Genomic DNA, 23352 nt, shown 5'->3' with positions numbered 1-23352 from the left:
TTCTCTATTCTTTAGTCTGCTTTCTTAAAACTGAAATTACTGCACATTTTCAAATGGTCTTGGAATTAGTGTTGGAATGCCAGTGTTTATTTATTGTCTTAGTATAAGGGCTCTAAAAAACCTTTTTCTGAGCTTACTTTTCCTTCCTCCCTCCTCCCCCTGCTTTTTATTTATTATTTATTTATTTACACTAACGAAAGTTCATTTACTACATCTGCTTTTTAAAAAACCCCCCCTTTTTTTTTTTTTTTAAGGGAAAGTTTCAAATACCTGTAAGGGCAGAGGGGCTAGTTTAATGAACTGCCTCGTACTCAGCACCCAGCTCTAATGATTTTTCACATTTGGCAATTTTGTTTTTTTTTGAGATGGAGTCTCTGTTACCCAGGCTGGAGTGCAGTGGCACGATCTTGGCTTACTGCAACCTCCACCTCCCGGGTTCAAAAGATTCTTCTGCCTCAGTCTCTCGAGTAACTGGGACTACAGGCAGGCACCACCATGTCTGGCTAATTTTTGTATTTTTAGTGGAGGCTGGGTTTCACCATATTAGCCAGTCTGGTCTCAAACTCCTGACCTCATGATCCGCCCGCCTCGGCCTCCTAGAGTGCTGGGATTACGTGAGCCACCGTGCTCGGCCGCCAATTTTGTTTTATCTAACCCCCTGCTTTTATTTGCCAGAGTATTTTAGCAAGTTTCCTACATTTTTTTCTTATCTTATTCATGCAGATATCTTCTTGTTACCGACAAAGTGGAAGTTGGGTCTAGGGAATTCTTTTAGGAATCATGCAAGCCTGAATTCTCAAATACCTTTCAGTTGGTATATACATTGTCGTTCTGTTTTCACATACAGTAGTCACCATTCTGAACATGGTTGATTTAGTCACCAGTAATTGTACACAGGTGTCAATATGTAATGTTCTTGAATTTGTCAAAACAAAACATTCTGGCTTATTGATTGAGATGCTATCAATTCTGTTGATTAAGTGTTGGGTTTCTTTCCCCTCAGCCATATATTTTCTTTGGAGCTCTGGTTTTATGTAGTCTCCTGACAACTTTCTTTCATCCCAGACATCCTTGGCCTGCCATAATTTAGTACTGTTCTGTGTTTCATGGACATAAGACACAGGAGTGAGATAGTCTGATCAAGTGGAAGGAACATTCAGTTGGGAACTAGGAAATAAGAATTCTAGCCTGTCTGGCTATGGTGGTTCGTGCCTGTAATGCCAGCTACTCAGGACGCTGAAATGCTCTTTGAGCACAAGAGTTTGAGGCTACAGTGAGCTGTGATGGGGCCACTGTATTTTATCCTGGGAGAAAGAGCAAAACTCCACCTCTAACAAAATCAAACCAAACCAAACCAAGAAAAGAATTCTAGCTTGGCCCCGCAATTTACCAAGTTCCTTAACCTTTTTTTGCCATTCAATGTCTCCATCCACAGAATGAAATGGTTGGTCTAGACCTGTGTTGTACAATATGGTAGCCACTAGCCACATGAAGTGTGTCTACTCTAAAACAAACAAACAAAAAACAAAAAAGAAAAGAAATGTGTCTACTCTGAATTGAGATGTGCTGTAAGTGTAAAATACACAGTTTTTGAAGACATCATATGCAAAAACAATGAAAAATTTCTCAGTAATTATTTTTTTGTGGTGATTATATGTTGAAACAATAACATTTTGAATATATTGGGTTGATATATTATTAAAATTATTGCTACTGGAAAATTTAAAATTACTTATATAGCTCACTTTATATTTCTATTGAATTGTGCTGGTTTAGAATATTCTAGTCCATTCTCTGAAATTATATTTGGGATTGGCACAATAAAATTCAGTTTACAAAAATTTGACAAAGGGCTCTAACAAAGTGCTTTAGTTAGTCCAAACATTTCTCCTTATTTTAGTATTAATAAAGATTTTCTTATTTTGGGATTGCTATTTAAAAAACAGCTTGGGTTTTGCGTGGTGGCTCACGCCTGTAATCCTAGCATTTTGGGAGGTGAATTGCTTGAGCCCAGGAATTCAAGACCAGCTTGGGCAACATGGCAAAACTCCATCACTACAAAAAGTAACAAAAATTAGCCAGGCGTGGTGGCATGTGCCTATAGTCCCAGCTACTCGAGAGGCTGTGGTGGGAGGGAGGATGGCTTGAGCCTGGGAGGCAGAGGTTGCAGTGAGCCGAGATTGCACCACTGCACTCCAGCCTGGGTGACAGAGTGAGTCCCTGTCTCAAAAAACCACAAATAAATAAAAAAGAAAATAAAAAGCAGCCTGTTTTTATGAGCAGGAAAGTAGGAAACAAATCATTGTGATCAAAACATAATTGGAATTTCTGTTGTCATTTTGGAGTCCATTGTTTTGAACTGTTTCAGAACATACCGATTATTAAATTTGTCTAGTAATAGTATTTTATTAGAAGACTTACATAGAAGTCTTTTGATTATTTTTCAGTGTCATCACCTTTTTCTTTCTCTTTTGCCCAGGCTGGTGTGCAGTGGCGCCATCTCTGTTTATTGCAACCTCCCTCTCTTGGGCTCAAGCAATCCTTCCACTTCAGCCTCCCAAATAGCTGGGACCACAGACATGCAGCAATATGCCCAGCTAATTTTTTTTTTGTATCTTTGGTAGAGACAGGTTTTTGTGATATTGCTTAGGCTGGTCTCAAACTCCTGAGCATAAGCGATCTGCCCACCTCAGCCTCCCAAAGTGCTGAGATTACAGCCACTGCACCTTCATCACCTTTTTCTGATATATGTGTGTGTATGTGTATATATATATACACACACATACACACACATATACACATTCAGCAGTGGGAACTGACATTTTTTTGTCACTATAGATACCTTGCTTACCTGCTTGCTTACAGTAGGAAATTTCTTTTCTATTAACTCTTAAAATTTCAAGTTGGGCAGACCCCTCACACTACAACCAGAATTGGTTCCAAGAGACTCCCAGAGCTTTTTTGTTGTTGTTGTTTTTGAGAGGTAGTCTCACTCTGTCACCAGGCTGGAGTGCAGTGGCATGATCTCGGCTTACTGCAACCTCCGCCTCCTAGGTTTAAGTGATTCTCCTGCCTCAGCCTCCCAAGTAGCTGGTATTACAGGCACCCACCACCATGCCCGTCTAATTTTTGTATTTTTAGTAGAGTTGGGGTTTTACCACGTTGGCTAGGCTGGTCTCAAACTCCTGACCTCAGATGATCCACCTGCCTCGGCCTCCCAAAGTGCTGACATTACAGATATGAGCCACCGCAACTGGCCTGAGACTCCTAGAGCTTTTTAAGGAAGGTCAAGAGCTAGCTTTAACAGTCACACTAGAGCTTACTTCTTGAGTATTGTGAAGAAAATACCAGTATTTTTCTCATGGATATTTCAAATATTTAAATCATTTAGGCAGATCATTTGACTCAACACATTTTCTGTGGCCATACATTTGCATAGAGTTGTACCGTATAATCACCCCCTCAGTTGCCATTTACACATGTACTGTGCAGATGCCAAAGGATGTAAACATGGGGCCCAGCTAGCACAGAGACACAGCCTCCTGAATGAGCCAGCATATTCATCTTGGCTGGGTGTCCTCTGTTGGCTAATGCAGCCTTTCAGATGCCAGTTTCAGAGTTTTCAGGAGCTGTGGGTCGGGCATAGCAGGAGTTAAGGGGATAACAATGGTAATATTTTCTCTGTTCATTTGATAAGTTATATCTCCCTGCCTTCTTCTGGTCATGAAGTCCTGTTTGATTCTCCCTTCAAGTCCCTCCCTCTAGCATTGGCTGAATTTAGGCTTTTCCTCGTCATTCTTTGGCGTGTCTGCTGCAGCTCCTGGAGTTCTTATTTCCATCCCTGCATACCTGGCTTTCCCGTAGAGTAGTAATACAATGTGATGACATTCTCCTGCTTAACCTCTCTGAGCTTCACGTTATCCTCAGAGTGATGGGTGATCTGTAGTTGAGCATGCAGGTTCAGTTCATTGAGGCCTCTCTATCTTCAAAGCTTTTCTCCAGGCTTTGAGTCACCAGTGGCTCATGCCTGTAATCCCATCACTTTGGGAGGCCGAGGCGGGCAGATTACCTGAGATTGGGGGTTTGAGACCAGCCTGACCAACAAAGAGAAGCTTGTCTCTACTAAAAATACAAAATTAGCCAGGCATGGTGGTGCATGCCTGTAATCCCAGCTACTCAGGAGGCTGAGGCAGGAGAAACACTTGAACTTGGGAGGTGGAGGTTGTGGTAACCTGAGATCGTGCCATTGCACTCCAGCCTGGGCAACAAGAACAAAACTCCGTCTCAAACAAACAAAAAAGCTTTTCTCCTTTTCTCCAATTACCTTCATTGCATTTTGACCATCAGGCTACTCCATTTCTCCGAAGGTTCTTTGAACTTCCTCCTGCCTCTGCCGTAGATCTGGAAGCTCACACCACCTGCAATGCCATTCCTTCATTTTCTGCCAGAACTCTGTAGAGAGAATAAAGGCCTTCTTAGAGCTCTTTGGGAATGTTCCTTCTTATATAACTATAATTATATACCAATCTGTACTGAACTGTGATTAAGAGTTGACTTTTTCTCTAGTTTGTAATATATTTAGTTCATTGGGCATAATTTTGCTTATTGATAAATAGTCATTGAATTCAATAATGCTAAAATGAGGGTTGGTTGCATTTATTTGCAGAGGAGCTTTCAAAGTGTTTAATGCATACCCACAGTGTCCAACACAGTAGCCACTAGCCATGTGTGGCTATTGAACACTGAAATTTCACCAGTTTGAATTGTGCTGTAAGTGTGAAATGCACATAGGTTTTGAAGACTTAGTACAACAAGAGGAATGTAAATAGTAACTTTTAATGTTGCATACGTATTGAAGCAATAATACCTTGGTATATATTAGATTAAATAAAATATATTATTAAATGAATTTCACATATTTTTTTTTTTAACACAGCTACTGGAATGCTTTATGTGGCTTGCATTGTATTTCTCTTGGATTGCTCTCATCTAATGGGCTCTTACTCTGAGGCTTCTCTCTTTTTTTTCTTTTTCCATTCCAGATCTGAGATTACAGAAGATGAAATGACTTTTAAATGATAAGCCTTTTGCACATTAGTCAGTGTGACAGATTTCATTGCGGTCATTAATTTTACCTCTTCTAGCCTTGACGCCAAATTCCCATGAACAAAAAAAATGTATTTGAGCAGTTTTTAAATCCTCCTGTGTTATTTGCTTCTGGTCTAGAGGAGCAGGGATGTGTTAGCTGCCTGCCCAGCTGCTGCCTGTTCACACTGCAGGGCATGTGAGGACTGGCTGGCTGTCTTCACGAGAAGTGCAGCCCAGTGATACATGGAGCCAGAGCTTAGTGAGGGTCACAGCACATGGTGACAGTGTGCTTCCTGTTCTCAGCAAGGTGACAGCTGCACCGTGATTCTTGGCAGCAGTCGTATGGCGGGTCACTCTGTGGCACCCTGGGTGTTTGCAAGTCTGACACAGCACCGAGAGGTGCCAAGGCATACCCTTCTGGGGAGATCTAAAGAAGGCAGAACCTTCCCTCGTCCACTCACTTGCACCTTCTGTCTGCTTTCTTGTGCCCTTCACATAAAGTGGACAGTGGGGGAACTGTGGCCCACCAAAAGGAATAAGCTTTGCCACAAGTCAAGGATGGTCAAAATTGGGTAATTAGTGTATATTGATGTTTTGTATCAGGCCCTTGGAAGATTATTTAAAGTAAAAGGATTTTTTAATGATCAAATTCAGATGGAGGAAAAGTATGCAATATTAAAAGTGACTGTTTACATTCCTCTTGTTGGCACACACATATATATACACACACATATTTATATATGTATAAATGTACATAGAGTCATATATATATAAAAATACATATGTATGTGTCTCTATGTATAAATTTATTTTTCTGCAACTATATGAGAATAAGTTACTTACATATCATAGCTCTTCCTCCCCTAAATATTTCAATATATAGTTCTTAATAATAAGGTTTTCTTTTTTTTTTTTTTTGAGACGGAGTCTCACTCTGTTACTCAGCTGGAGTGCAATGGAGTGATCTCTGCTGTCTGCAACCTCTGCCTCCTGGGTTCAAATGATTCTCGTGCCTCAGCTTCCCAAGTAGCTGAAATTACAGGTGCCTGCTACCACACTTGGTTCATTTTTGTATTTTTAGTAGAGAAGGGGTTTCAGCATGTTGACCAGGCTGGTCTCGAACTACTGACCTCAAGTGATCTGCCCACCTCAACCTCCCAGAGTGTCGGGATTACTGCGCCTGGCCAAGGTTTTCTCTTAATAACCTTAGTTCAATTATCAACTTTAGTAAATTTAACATTAATAAAATACTTTAATCTACTGTTCGTATTCTAATTTTGTCAGTTGACCCAAAAATGTTCTTTATAACATATTCTCCTTTCCATTGAGCATCCAGGCAAGAATCCCATATCTGTTTAGTTGTCATGTCTCTTTAGTCTTTAATCTGGAGTTCCTCAGCGTTTTTATTTTTTAACTTTTATAACATTGACATTTTGATGGAAGAAGGTTCTAAATTTTAAAAACAAACTTTTTAAAGAGGTAGGGAAAATACATTTTTTGTTATATTTTGGTTATGTAGGAAAAACCTTTGCAGGCAAAACCTTAAAGAACTGCCAAACACATGTGTGACTTTCTAAAACAATTAACATTTCTCTACAACCAAACCAAATAAACCAAACGAACCCCTCCTCACCAAATACATAAGCATTTGTGATGAATATGGCAGAGTAAAGGTTACTACATAAGGTTTATTCAAAGTGGCAAGGAAAAGATTGACATCCTAAAAGACCAAGCAAAGGAACTCAAATTGGCAATACACAGGAGATCAAATACAAATGGCCAGTAATATGAAAAACAAACAACTTCTTGGGCCTTCCATTGAATGCAGATTGAAACAGTGGGGAACTCTTATTAATTTTCAAAAGATTGATTAAATTACCAAGGATGGTTCTCCACTGTAGGCAGAGCGTGGGAGAAGGTAATATTCTCTCACTACTGATAACAGTGTACGTCGATGCACATTTTGATGAGGGAGGTTAAATTAGGGAGCAATACATCAAAGCTTTAAATAGCAGTGACTTCATAGCTTGAGTTTTGTGGCAGGTTGACCTCTATAGATTTGTGCATTGTAGTTTACAGGTTTTTATTTTTTTTAGTTTTTAATAATATGCTCCTAGACTTGTAAATAATAGAGGCATGTCTCTTTAAGAAAACATACTTTTAGATAATTGAAGGGAGCCAATTTGCATCAAAAAGTCTTCTTTATAAAAGATTAAGAGTAGGGTTTCTTTTAATAATGAGTGAGTCTTTCTGGTTTAATATGAATAGATTGTCACTATAGTAAATAGTTGAGCTTTGCAGTTAGAGTGAGGTCCGCCTGGGTGTTGATATGGGTTGGGATTAATTAGGTGACTGGTAAGTTCAGAGATAGGTTAGACAAGTCTAATTCTGGTCAGCAGCCCCGAAGAGCCAGGAGTAGTCTCTGAATTTGGTAGAGATGGGGTTGTTAAAGGAAAGTGGTAGTTTAGGAAGACTACTCTGGCAGCAGAGAGAAAAGTCTCAGGGCTATTTTATTACTGTAGGTTTGAGATCCCAATGGCACAAAGGTAGGACAGGGAAACACAGTGTCTCAGAGAGGATGAGGAAGCTCAGCAGAATCTGGTGGCTGGTAATGTGCAGAAGGTGAAGGACACTGAAGGAATGAATGATGGGCTCGTTGGCAGAAATGGGGCCAGCAAGAGGTAGCTGCCATTTTGAGGAGGGCCATGAGGAGTTTGGTCTTTGAGTTGTTTTCCATGAAGTTGGTGCACCTATTTTGTTGGGTTAGGGAGGATGCAAGGTGGGGTGCGGGGAAGATTGGAGCTGGAGAAGAGGTTAGCTGGTGATGTGTATTGTTGAGAAGGAAAAGCTCAGCGCTAGTTGCTCAGAAATTGAGTTAGGTGAGAACTGAAAAGGATTTTTGGTCGAAAGGGATCTGTAGTTGGCCTCCTTGGAGAGGGGCCACATTGGAGAGTCTGAGAAGTCAGCACATTTAGACAACTGCATATTTATGTAGCGTAGTCATAGCTGTTCTTTTCCGGCTTTCTTATTACAGGGAAGTTTCTCCTTGATAGCAGCTTGTGTGGACCTTTTTCTCCCCTTCTCCAGCAGATTGTTCACTCCATCTATTTTCATTTGATCTTCCTACACCTCATAGTTTATTCTAGGAAGCTTAACCTTATTCATACAATATCCTCCTGCCTCAATGTACCCCCTACCCCTCCAGACCTACCTTTATTTCATCCTCAGAGGAAGAGATATCCTCTTCTGCTGTGAAAGTTACTCACCCTTTGTACAGTAGAGCCTCTTTCTTCTCTTCTGGGAAACTGTGGCTGCTTTATTTACATTTTCCCCCATCTCCACCTCGCTATTCCTTTCAGCTTTGGGTTTCACACAGAGCTTTGAGGAGAGATCACACTTTGCATGATGGTAATAAATAAATAAATAAATGCAAAAAAAAGTCACAAAACTACAAACCTTTCATTATGGGCAGACTCAGAGGGAAATGAGCCTCCTCAGGTCTCACTTAAGCATTTTAATTTTTATCAAGTCTGCTCTTCAAAATATGCAAAAAGATGGTTCTAAACAGTGGTTTTAAAACTGCAGAGTTCCAGCAAGGGAATGGGATGGGTTCCTGAGCCTTCTGAAAATAGAAGCTTTCACTTCTATTTCATCTAGAGCAACTCCTTCTAATTCTGATTAGTAATTTATTTTGATAAAGTGTTTTGTGTCATAAAAAAAGTAAGCTACTGATTTCAAAATTAAATTATGGCATGTACATCCATAAGTTAAACCTACTATACATTATAGCACCTTAACTAGATGGTTTCATATTATGGAGCATCTGAAGGAATTTACTGGACATTGTCTACTGATTGCTTTCATAGCTTATCATGAAAAGAGATTAAAAGTTGATGAGACAGGCCAGATGCAGAGACTCACACCTGTAATCCTAGCACTTTGGAAGGACAAGGCGGGAGGATTGCTTGAGACTAGCCTCGGCAACATAGTGAGACTCCATCTCTATGTCTATTAATTAAAAAGAAAGTTTATAAGACAAAAATAGTTCTAAATAAAATTATTTCTGTAAATAACTGACATAAAAATATTGACCTAGTTGTCTCCAGAATGAGGCCTGTTTCCCAAAGGTTTCAGACTGACCTCAAGGAAAATTTTGCAGTCTTAAGAAAAAGATGACCCAGCAAATGTTCTACCTAAAATGAAGTCTGATTTTGGGTATCTTTTAGAAAGTGATGAGGCACTGTATTGTGTGGCCAAACAGAAAATAGTATGTTTAAACATTAATTTTTGTGTTTACACACACATGTGATTTTTCCCTTCCTCCCTCCCTCCCTGCCTTCCTTTCCTTCCTTTCCTGTCTCGCTCTGTTGCCCCGGCTATGGAATAGTGGCTCAATCTGTGCTCACTGTAACCTCTGTCAACCATGTTCAAGCAATTCTTGTGCTTCAGCCTCCTGAGTAGCTGGAATTACAGGTACGTGCCACCACGCCCAGCTAATTTTTGTATTTTTAGTAGAGACAGGGTTTAACCATGTTGGTCAGGCTGTCTCCAACTCCTGATCTCGTGATCTGCCCACCTCAATCTCCCAAAGTGCTAGGATTACACGTGTGAGCCATTGCGCCTGGACTCTTTTTTTGGTGGGGGACAGAGTCGTGCTCTGTCACCCAGGCTTGAGTGCAGTGGCGTAATTTTGGCTCACTGCAGCCTCCGCCTCCCAGGTTCAAGTGATTCTCCTGCCTCAGCCTCCTGAGTAACTGAGACTACAGGCATGTGACACCACACCTGCCTACTTTATATTTATTATTTTTTGTAGAAACAGGGTCTCACTGTGTTGTCCAGGCTGGTCTTGAACTCCTAGACTTAAGCAATTCTCCTACCTCAGCCTTCTAAAGTGCTGGGATTACAGGCATGAGCCACTGCATTTGGGCTTTTTGGGGAGTTTGAGAATTAGTATTAGTTCTTTTTAAAGTGTTTGGTAGAATTCAGCTGTGAGGTTATCAGGTTCCGGGCTTTTCCATGATGGAAGGCTTTTTATTTAATTACTGATTCAACTTCCTTACTTGTTATTAGTTTGTTCAGATTTTCTGTATCTTCGTAATTTTGTCTTGGTAGGTTGTACATTTCCTGGAATTTATCCATTTCTTTTAGATTATCCAATTTATTGACATAATTGTTCATCATAATCTCTTTAATCCTTTGTATTTCTGTGGTATCAGTTATAATGTCTCCTTTTTAATTTCGTATTTTATTTGAGTCTTCTCTGTTTTTTCTTTTGTAGTCCAGCTAAAAGTTTGGCCATTTTAAAAAATTTTTTCAAAAAACCAACTTTTAGTTTTGTTGATCTTTTCTATTGTTTTTCTAGTTTCTATTTATTTCTGCTCTTATCTTTTTTGCTTGCTTCTTTCTACTAACTTTGGACTTTAGTTTGTTTTTCCTTTTCTAGTTCTTTGAGGTATAACATTAGATTGTTTATTTGAGATCTTTTTTCTTTTTTAATGTGGGCATTTATTGCCATAAGCTTCTTTCTTAGAACTGTTTTTGCTGCGTTTCGTAAGTTTTGGTATGTTGTATTTCCACATCTGTTTGTCTTAAGATATTTTTAAATTTCCCTTTTAAGTTCTTCTTTGATCCATTGGATGTTCAGGAGCATGCTGTTTAATTTCCACGTATTTGTAAATTTTCCAAAATTCCTCCTGTTAATGATTTATATAGGTTGGTGCCAAAATAATTGTGGTTTTTGCCATTGAAAGGAATGGCAAAAATCACAATTATTTTTGCACCAATCTAATAGTTTCCTACCAGTGTGGTCAGAATAGACACTTGGTATGATTTTAGTCTTTTAAAATTTGTTAAGACTTATTTTGTGGTGTGTCATCTTATCGTTCCTGGAGTAAATTCCATGTGCACTTGAGAAGAATGTGTATTCTACTGTTATTGGATGGCATGTTCTGTATATGCCTGTTAAGTCAATTTTCTTTCTTTCTTTCTTTCTTTTTTTTTTTTTTTTTTTTTGAGAGAGAGTCTTATTCTGTCACCCAGGCTGGAGTGCAATGGTGTGATCTTGGCTCACTGCAACCTCTGCCTCCTGGGTTCAAGTGATTCTCCTGCCTCAGCCTCCCAAGTAGCTGGGATTACAGGCACCCACCAGCATGCCTGGCTAATTTTTGTATTTTTAGTAGAGATGAGATTTCACCATGTTGGCCAGGCTGATCTTGAACTCCTGACCTCATGATCCACCCACTTCGGCCTCCCAAAGTGCTGGGATTACAGGCATGAACTACCACATCAGCCCCATTTTCTTTATAGTTCAAATCCAGTGCTTTCTCGTTGATTTTCTATATAAATGATTATCCATTGTTGAGTGTAATATTGAAGTCCCCTAGTGTTATTGTATTTCATTGTATCTCTCCTTTCAGATCTTTTTTTTTTTTTTTTGTGGTTGTTGAGATGGAGTGTTGCTCTGTTGCGTAGGCTAGAGTGCAGTAGCATGATCTAGGCTCACTGCAGCCTCTACCTCCCAGGTTCAAGTGATCCTCTCCCATCAGCCTCCCAAGTAGCTGGGATTACAAGCATGTGCCACAACATCCAGCTAATTTTTTGTATTTTTAGTAGAGAGGAGGTTTCATCATGTTGTCCCCATAACTCCTGACCTCAAATGATCCACCTGCCTTGGCCTCTGAAAGTGCTGGGATTACAGGTATGAGCCACTGTACCCAGCTCAGATTTATTAATGTTTGCTTTATATTATATATGTAATATATATATTTACAACAAACATTAGGTGCTGTAATATTAGGTACATATATATTTATAATTGTTATATCCTCTTGATGAATTGATCCCTTTATCATGATGTAATGCCCTTTTTGGTCTCTCTTTATAGTTTTGATATAAAGTCCATTTTGTCTGATATAAACATAGCTACTCCTGCCCCTTCAGGATCCCCTACCACTTGGTATGTAATCCTCTTAACTTTCTGAAAATATGTTTGTTTATATATCTTGGTTTGAGCTCCCCAAGAAACAGATTCTGAGACGACAAGGATTTCAGTGCAAGTAGTTTATTTGAGTTGAGAATAGAGGAGTGAAAAGTGAAACAATGAGGAAAAGGTGGCCAGTAAAGAGTGAATTACTAAACCAGCTCTCACTGTGGGCAACTGGTGCTTAATTCTATTGTGGAAAAAGTGGGAGCTGGTGTAGAACGTGTATCTCGGAGTTATTCCACCTGAAGAGGGAGGAAATGAGTATACGCTAACTTCTTTAGTCTTTGGCTAAGAGCTACTCTTGAGGAGTATATAGGTGGCAGAGTAGGTTACAGTGATAAGAAAATCCATTTGGCAGAAGAATGGAGCTGCTGGTAGTTGAAAGCCAGGAGTTGTGGTAAGAAGAGGGGATAGAGAGGTGGATATTAGCGGCATCCTGTATCCCAGGCTTCTGACTGAGCATTATGGCTCAATGGCGAGAGCATCATGGTCTCCAGAGTGATTGACCTGTGTCCAGCACCTAGCAGATATTCCTCAATAGCCTTTAGTTTCATCTCCCTTTAAAAAAAATGAGGAGAATCTATTACTTTTTTTTTTTTTAGCATATTTTAATCTTTCTTTAAAAATCATTTCAAGCACTTAATGTTCAAGCATTTTTAAGCCAGCACACTTGGAGCTGTACCTAAGAGGATCATTCTTGAAGCACTGCCTCCTATTATTTGGCAAATGTAGTAAGAGATATTGGGGATAACAAAAGTAAAAGACATGATTTCAGCCCAGAGGAGTTTCTGGGCTAGTGAGTGATTATTAGATGGTTTATCTGGAGATCCTTTTTCAAGTGAAAAGGGACTTGAAGTGAGTCATGTAATAAAAAAAATATGTTTGTGGGTGCTTTAGAATTTGGGTCAAACCTTCTTGAGTTTCAAACCCTAGCTCTGCCTTGTTGGGTGAGTGACATTTGATGAAACAATATTTAGTCTGTCTAAGCCTGTGTTAGTCCATTTTCACACTGCTATAATGAACTACCTGAGACTGGATAATTTATAAAGAAAAGAGTTTTAATTGACTCACAGTTCTACATGCCTGGGGAGGCCCCAGGAATCTTAAATCATGGTGAACAGTAAAGGGGAAGCAAGGCAAGTCTTACATGGCAAGAGGAGAGAGAGAGAGAATGAGAGAGAGAGTGAGGAGGGACCTGCCAAACACTTTTAAACCATCAGATCTCATGAGAACAGCATGGGGGAAACGGCCTCCATGCTCCAATCACTTCCCACCAGGTCTCTCCCCTGACATGTGGGGATTGCGATTTGAGATGACGTTTGGGTGGGGACACAGAGCCAAAGCATATCGGAGCCTTTGTTTCCCCAGCTGTGAAATGGAGTTACTAATACCAGCTTCACGGGATTGGGGATTAAATGCAGTAACCTTTGGACTGTATTTGAGTAGAAGAGATCACAAAGTGACAGGTGAGGAGAGGGTCAATGGAAAGGTCCGAAAATTATAGTAAGACAACAGAACAAAGGTTCAAAAGTGAGTTTGCAGCTGGACCATGGAGAATGTTGAATCTCAAGTTAAAATAGGCCTTGGGGACTTTGCAGCACAGTGAGGTTTTAGTGTGTCTCATTCAGTCTTTACACTATTATTATATTCTTTGGTGAATGAACTCTTCACAGGACTTAGAGCTACACCTTTAGGGAGCTTGGTTTTCTGCACCTCTGAACCACCAACTTAGAAATCCTGCATCCATGACTAGGACCATAGAGAACCCTCTTGACATGGTGGATAATTTGCTTATATGGAAATCTAAGAACTTGACCCTATCAGGACCAGTCTTGGTGCTACCAGTCCTGGATCTTAAAATATACATTATTTGCATACACAGGCCACCACTCCGTTTTTAATGCTAGATGGGGAGCCTAAGGGTCAAGAATGTGGTAGTCTCTCAATTATAGGTAGATTTTGTGAGAAGACTTCAATCCCATAGGAGTTCAGAAATTTTCTCTTATTCCCAATGAGCCAAAAGGATTGATGGTAAGATTAATAAGAATCTTCCATTTTAAAATGAGAAATGTTTGGTTTCCAATTGAGTTCTTACGTATGTGTCTTTGATCTTATCATAAGCTGCTCATGTTTCCCACCTGGAGAATGTGTCAGAGGAAGAAATGAACAGACTCCTGGGAATAGTGTTGGATGTGGAATATCTCTTTACCTGTGTCCACAAGGAAGAAGATGCAGATACCAAACAAGTTTATTTCTACCTATTTAAGGTGAGATTTTAACATTTTAAAAATATTTTCTCTCATTATTCAAATGTGCTCAGTCTCCATATGCCAGGTCATGGGTGTGAAGGCTGTCAGCTCATGGTACATTTTGCCCTCAGAGTCTGCTGAAGCATAACGTTTCTTCATGATGGATTTTCTAAAATGACCCACCATACTTTGAACACATCATTCTCTTTGAGAGCTTTCACACTTGTATGCAAAGTTGAGTATCTTGATGTGCATATACAAATAGATTTTTCCATCCACACCCAATAAATATTTATTGCGTATCTCCTCTGCATGTGGCACTAATGTAGGCATGAGGGATAGATGAGTGGACAAAACAGAGTTCTTCCCCTCATGGTGTATACATTTCAGTAGAAAAGACAGTCAACAAGTAAATAATATCTTTGCAGGTGGAGATAAGTGTTCTGAAGAGAAAAAAAGTAGGATAAGTGGAATGAGAATGGCAGGGATGGTGGCGAGTCGGGTACATGCCAGCGAAGAAGGTCAGTTAGGATAGCCTCTCTGAGGAGACGGCAGTTGAGCAGAAACCTGAGTTGGAGAGAGGAGCCATCTGTGCAAAGTGCTGGGTAAAGAGCCTCCCAGGCAGAGGGAGGGACAGGTATTTAGGCCATGCACTAAGAGAGCTTGAAGTGATGTCAGTGAGGACGGTGAGGACAGTGTGGTGGAGCCCAGCGAGCAGAGGAATGGGTGGGAGGAGATGTAGTTGGAGGAGTGGCTGTAAGTCTTATCTCTAATGCTTTAAGAGGAAGAATCAAGATATTCGAAGTTTATTTTGGTATCTTAGCCACTGTTATCTATTTCTCATTGACACCAGTCACTGATTATTGCTACCATTCCCCATAGCTGCCTCTTCAGTAGCTCTGCCTCAGCTCCAGTGGATCACATCTATTCCCTTCCCAAACACATACATCTCCTCAAGTTTCTGATTAGAGCCAGGACTAACAGAGGTGGGAGGGAAACTGGTGGTGAAAATGGATAGCAAAACTTCAGGTTGCCAAAAATAGATCCATAAAGGAGGCTGCCAGAAAGAATAACCTTAAAAAAAATAAACCTGCTATTGAGGGCATTGCAGATTATGTTGTATTGTATAACCCTTACAAGGATGTTAAAAGCAAAACTAAAGCACTCAGAGCTTACGGGTAGGAAAAGTTTGCCTCTTCTGATAAAAGGCATTGTACTTCGTTTTTGGAAATAACTCTCCTTCAATTCATTTATTTTTATTTGTGCTTCATTTTTATATGACAAAATTAGCTAAATTTTCCAGTGAGTTCCCTCTTTTGCTTTGGCTGCCAGGAATCTTAGTGCAAATTTTGTACCCAATTCCTTTAGCTTTTTTTTTCTTTTTTTTTCATTCTGTAATACAGAGGTAAGCTTTTTTCTTTTGCTTTGTCTGAACTTATTTGATTCATAATTTTGCCTTCCCCCTTTTGATTGACTTTTGTCTTTTATCGTACTAATGGGGTTTTTTGGGTGGTTAGGAGATAGGAATGGGAGGTAGAATCATATTTTTAAAATTTGGTAGATATTAAATTTGGGAATATTAACTCTAAAAAGAAAAATATGGGGGGAGGTAAGGGAGAAAATATGGATAACTGGATTCCCCACAGCCATTAACAGGTACTGGACCACTTTAGGCATGCAGGTGACAGCTTGTTGACGTGGCTGTGAGGCTTGAGTCATTCAGCTTGAACCCTGGCAGGTTCATAGTGTTTAGAGCTTCTTTGGAAAAAGATCTTAGTTGAAGAAAAACAAAGTCTACATGACTCCAGCTATTATTTGTCTTGGAACTGTGCTCCCTGGCAGCTCCCCACTACCCTGTTGGAAGTGAAGGTGGTGTCAAGGTTTCCATCCTGTCAGCCTCCTCTTAGTTTATAACCAACCAAACAGGCCAGAAAGCATTGCTCTGCTTTAAAGTACATCTTCTCTCTCTTTCTCCTTCATCTGAAAATAACAGTGCAAATATATTTGCTTATGGAGACACAATCCAAAATATTCAGCGTTCTCCCGACCTCCTGCAAAGAATATTATTCTTGGGCAAATGAGTTATACATAATCCGTTCCTTAGCTTCTGAAAGGCAATTCCTAAAAACAAAACGAAAATAATGATTAAAATTTTTTATTAAATTTTAGTTTTTTTGAGACAGAGTCTCACTCTGTCACCCAGGCTGGAATGCAGTGGCACGATCTCAGCTCACTGCAACCTCCACTTCCTGAGTTCAAGTGATTCTCCTGCCTCAGCCTCCCAAGTAGGTGGGACTACAGGTATGCACCACCATGCCTGGCTAATGTTTGTATTTTTAGTAGAGATAGGGTTTCACATTGTTGGCTAGGCTGGTCTTGTACTCCTGTCCTCAAGTGATCTGCTCCCCTCGATCTCCCAAAGTACTGGGATTATAGGCATGAGCCACTGCACCTGGCCCATGATTTTTTAAAAGTGAAAAAGAGAAAGGCAGCTCCTGTGTCTCATGTGTCAATAATTAAAGTGAAAATGTGTTATATATTTTAGTAGCATTAAAAAATTTCAGTCTTAGGCTGAGCATGGTGGCTCACACCTGTAATCCCAGCACTTTGGGAGGCTGAGGCAGGCCCATTACTTGAGGTCAGGAGTTCAAGACCAGCCTGGTGAGCATGGTAAAAGCCTGTTTCTACTAAAAATACAAAAATTAGCCATGTGTGGTGGTGCGCGCCTGTAAATCCCAGTTACTTGAGAGCCTGAGGCAGAAGAATTGCTTGAGCCTGGGAGGTGGAGTTTACCATGAACTGAGTTTGCACCACTGCACTCCAACCTGGGTGACAGAGTGAGACAATGACCAGTTAAAAAAAGAAAATTCAGTCTTAGTTGTTGAACATAAACCCAATGGAAAGCTGCTTCCTAAAGTTGAAGTATATCTTAGTGCCTACAAATGTAGCTCTGGAGTCTAACTACGTGGGTTTAAAACTTCACTCCATCACTTACTAAATGTGACTTTGGGCAAGTAAATCTGCTTTGTTAATAGTAGCACCTACCTCAAAAGGTTGTTATGAGTATTAAATGAGATAATATATATGAAGAACTATGAAGACTGTCTGGTGAAAGTAAGGATGCAAATGCTTGCCACTATTAACTTTTTTATATGCTCACTTATCCCAGCTTCATCCTCTTATAAACTGAAGCTCAACATCTCCACCATCCATCAGTTTACCTCCAAATTGAAACCCCCAATGGGCCAAGTTTCCAAATGGTCTTATAGTTTAACTGGGGGGAAAAAGTAAGCAACCAGAATTATTTGTATTTAAATTTTATCACCGATCTTTAGATATTTTTGGAAACATATACAATGACTTATCTTTATTGCAAATTTGCTTTTATAAAGATGGGCATAATACTTGAAAGGATGAACAAATACCCCATACTCATAATTTGTATGGCACACATGGAAGGAGTTGAGGTCCTTGTAAGACACAGTTCAGTGGTGAGACATGGTCATCTTCAACCTAGGTGGTTCATTCATTTCCATTTACTCTTGAGAGAATGGTTTCCATGTTTTGTTTCTACTGAAAAGGCAGTAAGCAGAGAAAGGAGGGAAAGATGTTACTTAAATAAATGCATGACCGTATCTAACTGACCCACATGTAAAAGTTACAGAAGATTAGAAAAAATAATAATAAAAGGTACAGAAGATTCAAGCAAAGATTGAAGATAAAAAATTTCAGTATCAAATTTATTTTCAGCGTTGTTCTTGGTAAGTGGCTCTGTGTTCCCTTTTCTGTTTGCTCTTTGAGAGCTTTAAATTCCAGTGGCAGGAATTAAGAGCAGTGTTTTTGTTTTGTGGGCATTAAGATGCCAGAACAGTTGGCCTGCCTTCTACGGATGGAAGGGAAATGAAAAAAAGACTGCAACAGTGAAAGTTGCCAATTGAGAGCTCTGCAGACTTCCTTCCCGAAGAGCCTGGGCTCTAGATGATGCGTATGCCATGCAGCTGCTGTCGACAGCTCCTGTCCTCTGGCCTCCTTTGTGCAGAATAGATCTCGGCCTTTCAGGTCTTTAAATAAGATCCTCTAGAGCTTCAGCACACCTACAGTGGCCTGGGTGGGCATGTGCCAAGTGTGTAGGGTTGCATACCAGGCCTCTGGGTCAATGGAGAGCCAGAAACAGCAGTGAGAGGAGGGAAGCGAATGGGACAGTGGTGTCTGGTGGACCAGCATGGGTGGTCTAGGCTGCCCAGAACATGAAAGGTGCCCAGTTCCTCATAACTCTGGCCGTGGACCTGAAGACCAATTTGGGTTACCTAATAGTTACCTATTTTATTGACTTAAGGATTTGTTTATACATGTTTAAGATAAATAGAATATGATAACTTCCTTTAAAGGCTGTGTGAAGAGAGAGGAGAGAGAGAGAGAGAGAGAGAGAGAGAGAGACATACTACTTAAGTTTTTTTTTTTTTTTAATGATTTCTTTGCAGCTCTTGAGAAAGTCTATTTTACAAAGAGGAAAACCTGTGGTTGAAGGCTCTTTGGAAAAGAAACCCCCATTTGAAAAACCTAGCATTGAACAGGTAAAAAGATTGTAAAAAGTCCTCTTTTTATTGGCTTAAGACTGAAGAAATCTTTTAATCCTCCTTTTACATCTCTATCTACTGCTCACCTCCTCCATACCCAGCTTAGAGTTGTTCACCAGTCTGTAGAAATTGTCCCGGATGCTTTGGATCAGAGGTGTATACCTGGTTTGATCTAGCTTTTGCCTTTTAGGGTTGTTAGATCTCAGGATTCACTGTGTGTTGGGGGAAGAAAAAAATTAGGTAGAACATGTCATTTGTAAGAACACTTTTTCTTGTTGTTGATGCTTTAAAATGAAGTCTTTGTCCTTTTGCTTGGCACTGTCTGAGAAAGCCTATTGAGGTGAAGGAATTTAGTAGCAATGTGAAAAACATTGTAAGTCAAGCAAAAAAAGCAAAAAAGAAATGAGATTTTGTACTCAGAAATTGACTTCCTGCTACATTATGATTCCTGGAAAGAAGCCGTTTTACTCAGGGAATCTGTTAAAATGTAAAGAGTTTTTTTTGTTAGGTGTTGTCAGTATCGCTCATTAGTATCACTTTTTTTGCCATTCATTGTTTGGCTGAACAAAAACACTCTGGACTGATTCTTTTGATGAGAATGACTACTGAAGTCATGATACCAGAGTCCTTAAAAATAAATGCATTTTTATCAGTCAGTTTTCAGTAAATTTTATTTTGCCTCCAAACTCTATCAAATAAGAATTCGTTGCTATTTTATTTGAAATTAGATAAGATGGGAATATTCTGTGGAAAGATTAAATTAATCAAGAGTTTTTTTTAAAAGCACATAATTTTGAATGATATATATATTTTGGTAAGCTTATTGACTCCAAATGAATGATAGTAAAGAGTTTAAATTTTAGTTGTTTAGTTCAGTGGTAGGCATGATAGCAGCCTTTTGATTAACATTTTTATAATGTAAAAACATAGTATTTCTCTAAGAACTGTATTATATATGGGCTACTCTGCTGATAGTGAAGCAAGAATTATTCTGCACAACAGTTATATTTTCTTGTTTCAGGGGTTTTGACCGTTTCAGTCCATGGTTTTGATTTTCTCCTTAATGCTTCAGTATATCAGCAGGCATAGAATCACAACTCACAGCCTCTCTGTCTTATCACTTTTCATCCACTCTGTTCTGAGGCAAGATTCCCTCTGGGGTTTGCTATTTTCTTTTAGGGAAAAGGAAGAGATTTTTTATGAATAGAGAAATGTCTGTTCTTTTGCTAATAACCACAAATCATGCTGGCTGTGTGGGTGTTCAGAATTAGTGTGATTGCATAGCTGCATGAAGAATCTGCTTTCCCTCTTTTTAAGGGTGTGAATAACTTTGTACAGTACAAATTTAGTCACCTGCCAGCAAAAGAAAGGCAAACGATAGTTGAGCTGGCAAAAATGTTCCTAAACCGCATCAACTATTGGCATCTGGAGGCACCATCTCAACGAAGACTGCGATCTCCCAATGATGATATTTCTGGATACAAAGAGAACTACACAAGGTAATCAGATGGCAAGTTCTTTCCCTTTGGCCCCATAAAGCATGTTACAGACATAAAATTGCTATTTGACTCTGTAAGTACAAGGCTGCCCAGTTATCATTATGACTCGAGAGAATGTCTTTATAATTTAACTTGCAAATTCCTACTTTTCATTACTATCACAATATGTTGAGGGGTGAGGGATGTAAATGATCTATACCCAATATGATAGCCACTAGCCATGTGAGCACGTGAGAATGTGGCTAGTTTGAATTGAGATTTCTAAGATTGGACCAAAAAAGAGTTTAACATTGCTTATTAATAGTTTTAAAGTATTGATTACATGTAGAAATGATAGTACATTGGATATATTGGATTAAATAAAACATAAAGTTAGTTTCGCCTGTTTTGACCATTCCAATGTTCCAGTGTGGCTACTAGAAAATTTAAAATCCATATGTGGCTTGTGTTACTTATCTATTGAATATTGCTGACTAGATAGCTACACTATAGCTCTAAAATTAATTAGAGCCCTCACTCAAAAAATGCAATGGAGTTAAAGAATTTTTTTAGGCTGGGCACGTTGGCTCACACCTGTAATCCTAGCACTTTGGGAGGCCAAGGTGGGTGGATCACTTGAGGTCAGGAGTTCAAGACCAGCCTGGCCAATATGGTGAAACCCTATCTCTACTAATTTAGCGGGCATGGTGTCACATACCTGTAATCCCAGCTACTCAGGAGGCTGAGGCAGGAGAATCACTTGAACCCAGGAGGCAGAGGTTACAGTGAGCCGAGATCACACCATTGCACTCCAGCCTGGGCAACAGCATGAGATACTGTCTCAAAAAAACAAAAAAAAATTTTTTTTTATAGTTCTATTTCCAGAACTGTGATAGAACTGATAATCATTATACATATTATCTTCCAGTTTTTATCCCTTTAAATAACATTTTACATTAGTTATAATGAAAGAAAATATAGAATTTTGTAGCCTTTATGTCTCTTCACTTAGCATCTTATCAGACATTTCACAGGTTCCATTATAGTCCATTGAGTTGATTTACCACAATTTACCTAACTATCTCTTTATTGCCGGACATTCAGACTCTCTGCAAATAGTCTTGGATTTAACATATTTTCTTCTAAAGTGGAAATTTATTTTTACTGCTTATTACCTGCAGAATAATAGAATTGGTTTTACAAATCTTAAACTTGTACCATACAAAATATAACGACCTACATTTATTCTCATCTGTAGAAGTGTGACTTGGGTCATGCATTCTTTTCAACTTTTTTTTAACTTTTCTCTGTTTATATTTCAAAGGCACATCAAGCTTACATCAGGGGATATTAGGGAGCTTTAGTGCATATTTTTTTCCTGATTTAAAGTAGGCAGTAGTGTCTTTTGATAGCCTGTCAAGACCACTTGTGCCCAGGTTATTTTCTGTAACAGCAGATAACATGGAAGAATGGTATAATTTAAAATAAGCTTTTCTCTCTGTCATTGACCTAATTTCATGTGTAACACATGCTTTTCCTCTCTTTCTCCCCACATTGACAATATATGCAATTTCAGTTATATTTTCTCCTTAGTAATTGATATTTATAGGAATTACAGATTTCTTCAAAATAAGATTTTACATTGTGTCTTTATTTCTGTATCTTTCATTTTAGGATTTTATATTAACAGTAGTTCTCTATATTATTGAAACTCTGCTATATTATTGAAACTCTTGTTTATAGTAAGAGTTGAGACGATAAGTTGCTTGAAAAAATATATATTTTAACTCCACCTGTAAACAATTGACAAAGCTGAATATTTGTCAAAGCCAAGGCCCTGAATACACTTTTAACAGAGAAAATAACTGTTTCATTAAGAAAAAGGAGAACTAATTGTGAAGCAGCTTGGGAGACATTACTATATTTTGTTTTATTTTTGTTTTTGTTTTTTTTGGAGATGGGGTCTCATTCTGTATCCCAGGCTGGAGTGCAGTGGCATAATCATAGCTCACTGTAGCCTCGACCTCCTAGACTCAAGCAATTCATCTATCTCAGCCTCCTGAGTAGCTGGGACTACAGGCACATGCCACCATGCCTGGCTATTTGTTTATTTTTTATAGAGATGGGGTCTTACTATGTTGCCCAGGCTGTTCTCAAACTCCTGACCTGAAGTGATCCTCCCACCTTGGCCTCCCAAAGTGCTGGGATTACATGTGTGAGTCACTGTGCCCAGCTATGATGTTTTAGAAAACAGAAGAAAAATGCAAGGAAGCCTTTGGGAGTTATAAAGAAATTGGTGGCACTTATGAATACTTAAGAAGTAGTAAAAATAAAAATTGGTTTGGATGAGCGCTGGGTTTGAATGGTGTGTGTCCATCTCTCCCTCATTACGTGAGCTTTAGACCAGTTTAAAGAGACCTCTTTTTAGGTCCAAGTGTCATGAGTTTTGTGAGTATTCCATGGATGGTTTGTGTGTAGTTTCTGACTACACAGAACAGGTGCTGGGAAGATGCTCATCATCGTCTTCCTCCCATGCACGTTGTTCTCTAAAACTCACCAGTGTGGGGCTATTAAGCTAAAGCCTTTGTATAATTGAGTGAGTGTGTAATTATTTGAATATCACTTTAGAAATTAAGATAGCAGAGACTAGAAAAACAGCAGAAGAGTCCTTTATAGCCCAGCATCCTGAGCCAACAGCTGAAGGCAAAGAGTGGAGTCAGACAATGGAAAAGAGAAACTTGCTGAGAGAAACTGAAATGAATATGCCCTGATGAGTTCTGAAACCTGCTGATTTCTAGATGAAATGTAGACCAACAGTCCCTATTAATAATAAATAAGGAAATGAAGGTAGATGACACCCACCTCCCCCGCTTCTCCACCATCACATCATGTTGATGAGGAAAGGGAAGTAGAGAGGAACAACCTGTGAAAATTAGGAGAAGCAATAATTGTTTCAGAGTAAAACCTCACTGCCATGA

General features: G+C 39.3%; 1 protein-coding gene across 2 annotated transcripts in view; it reads left to right on the top strand.

The window, feature by feature from the left end:
* KAT2B (lysine acetyltransferase 2B) overlaps positions 1-23352 on the top strand; it is a 108041-nt gene that overhangs the window by 35374 nt on the left and 49315 nt on the right. For both annotated transcript variants that reach the window (XM_021674562.2, XM_012466720.3), the window contains exons 3-5: positions 14192-14337; positions 18801-18893; positions 20214-20395. In XM_021674562.2, the coding sequence (XP_021530237.2) occupies positions 14192-14337; positions 18801-18893; positions 20214-20395 (421 nt within the window). The remainder of the gene's footprint in view (positions 1-14191; positions 14338-18800; positions 18894-20213; positions 20396-23352) is intronic.

The sequence above is a fragment of the Aotus nancymaae genome, unplaced genomic scaffold, assembly GCF_030222135.1.
Source record: "Aotus nancymaae isolate 86718 unplaced genomic scaffold, 86718_ANA_hifiasm-v0.15.2.pri h1tg000019l, whole genome shotgun sequence".
NCBI lineage: Eukaryota > Metazoa > Chordata > Mammalia > Primates > Aotidae > Aotus > Aotus nancymaae.
Note: the sequence above shows the minus strand (reverse complement) of the source record. Positions and strands in the feature narration are given on the sequence as shown.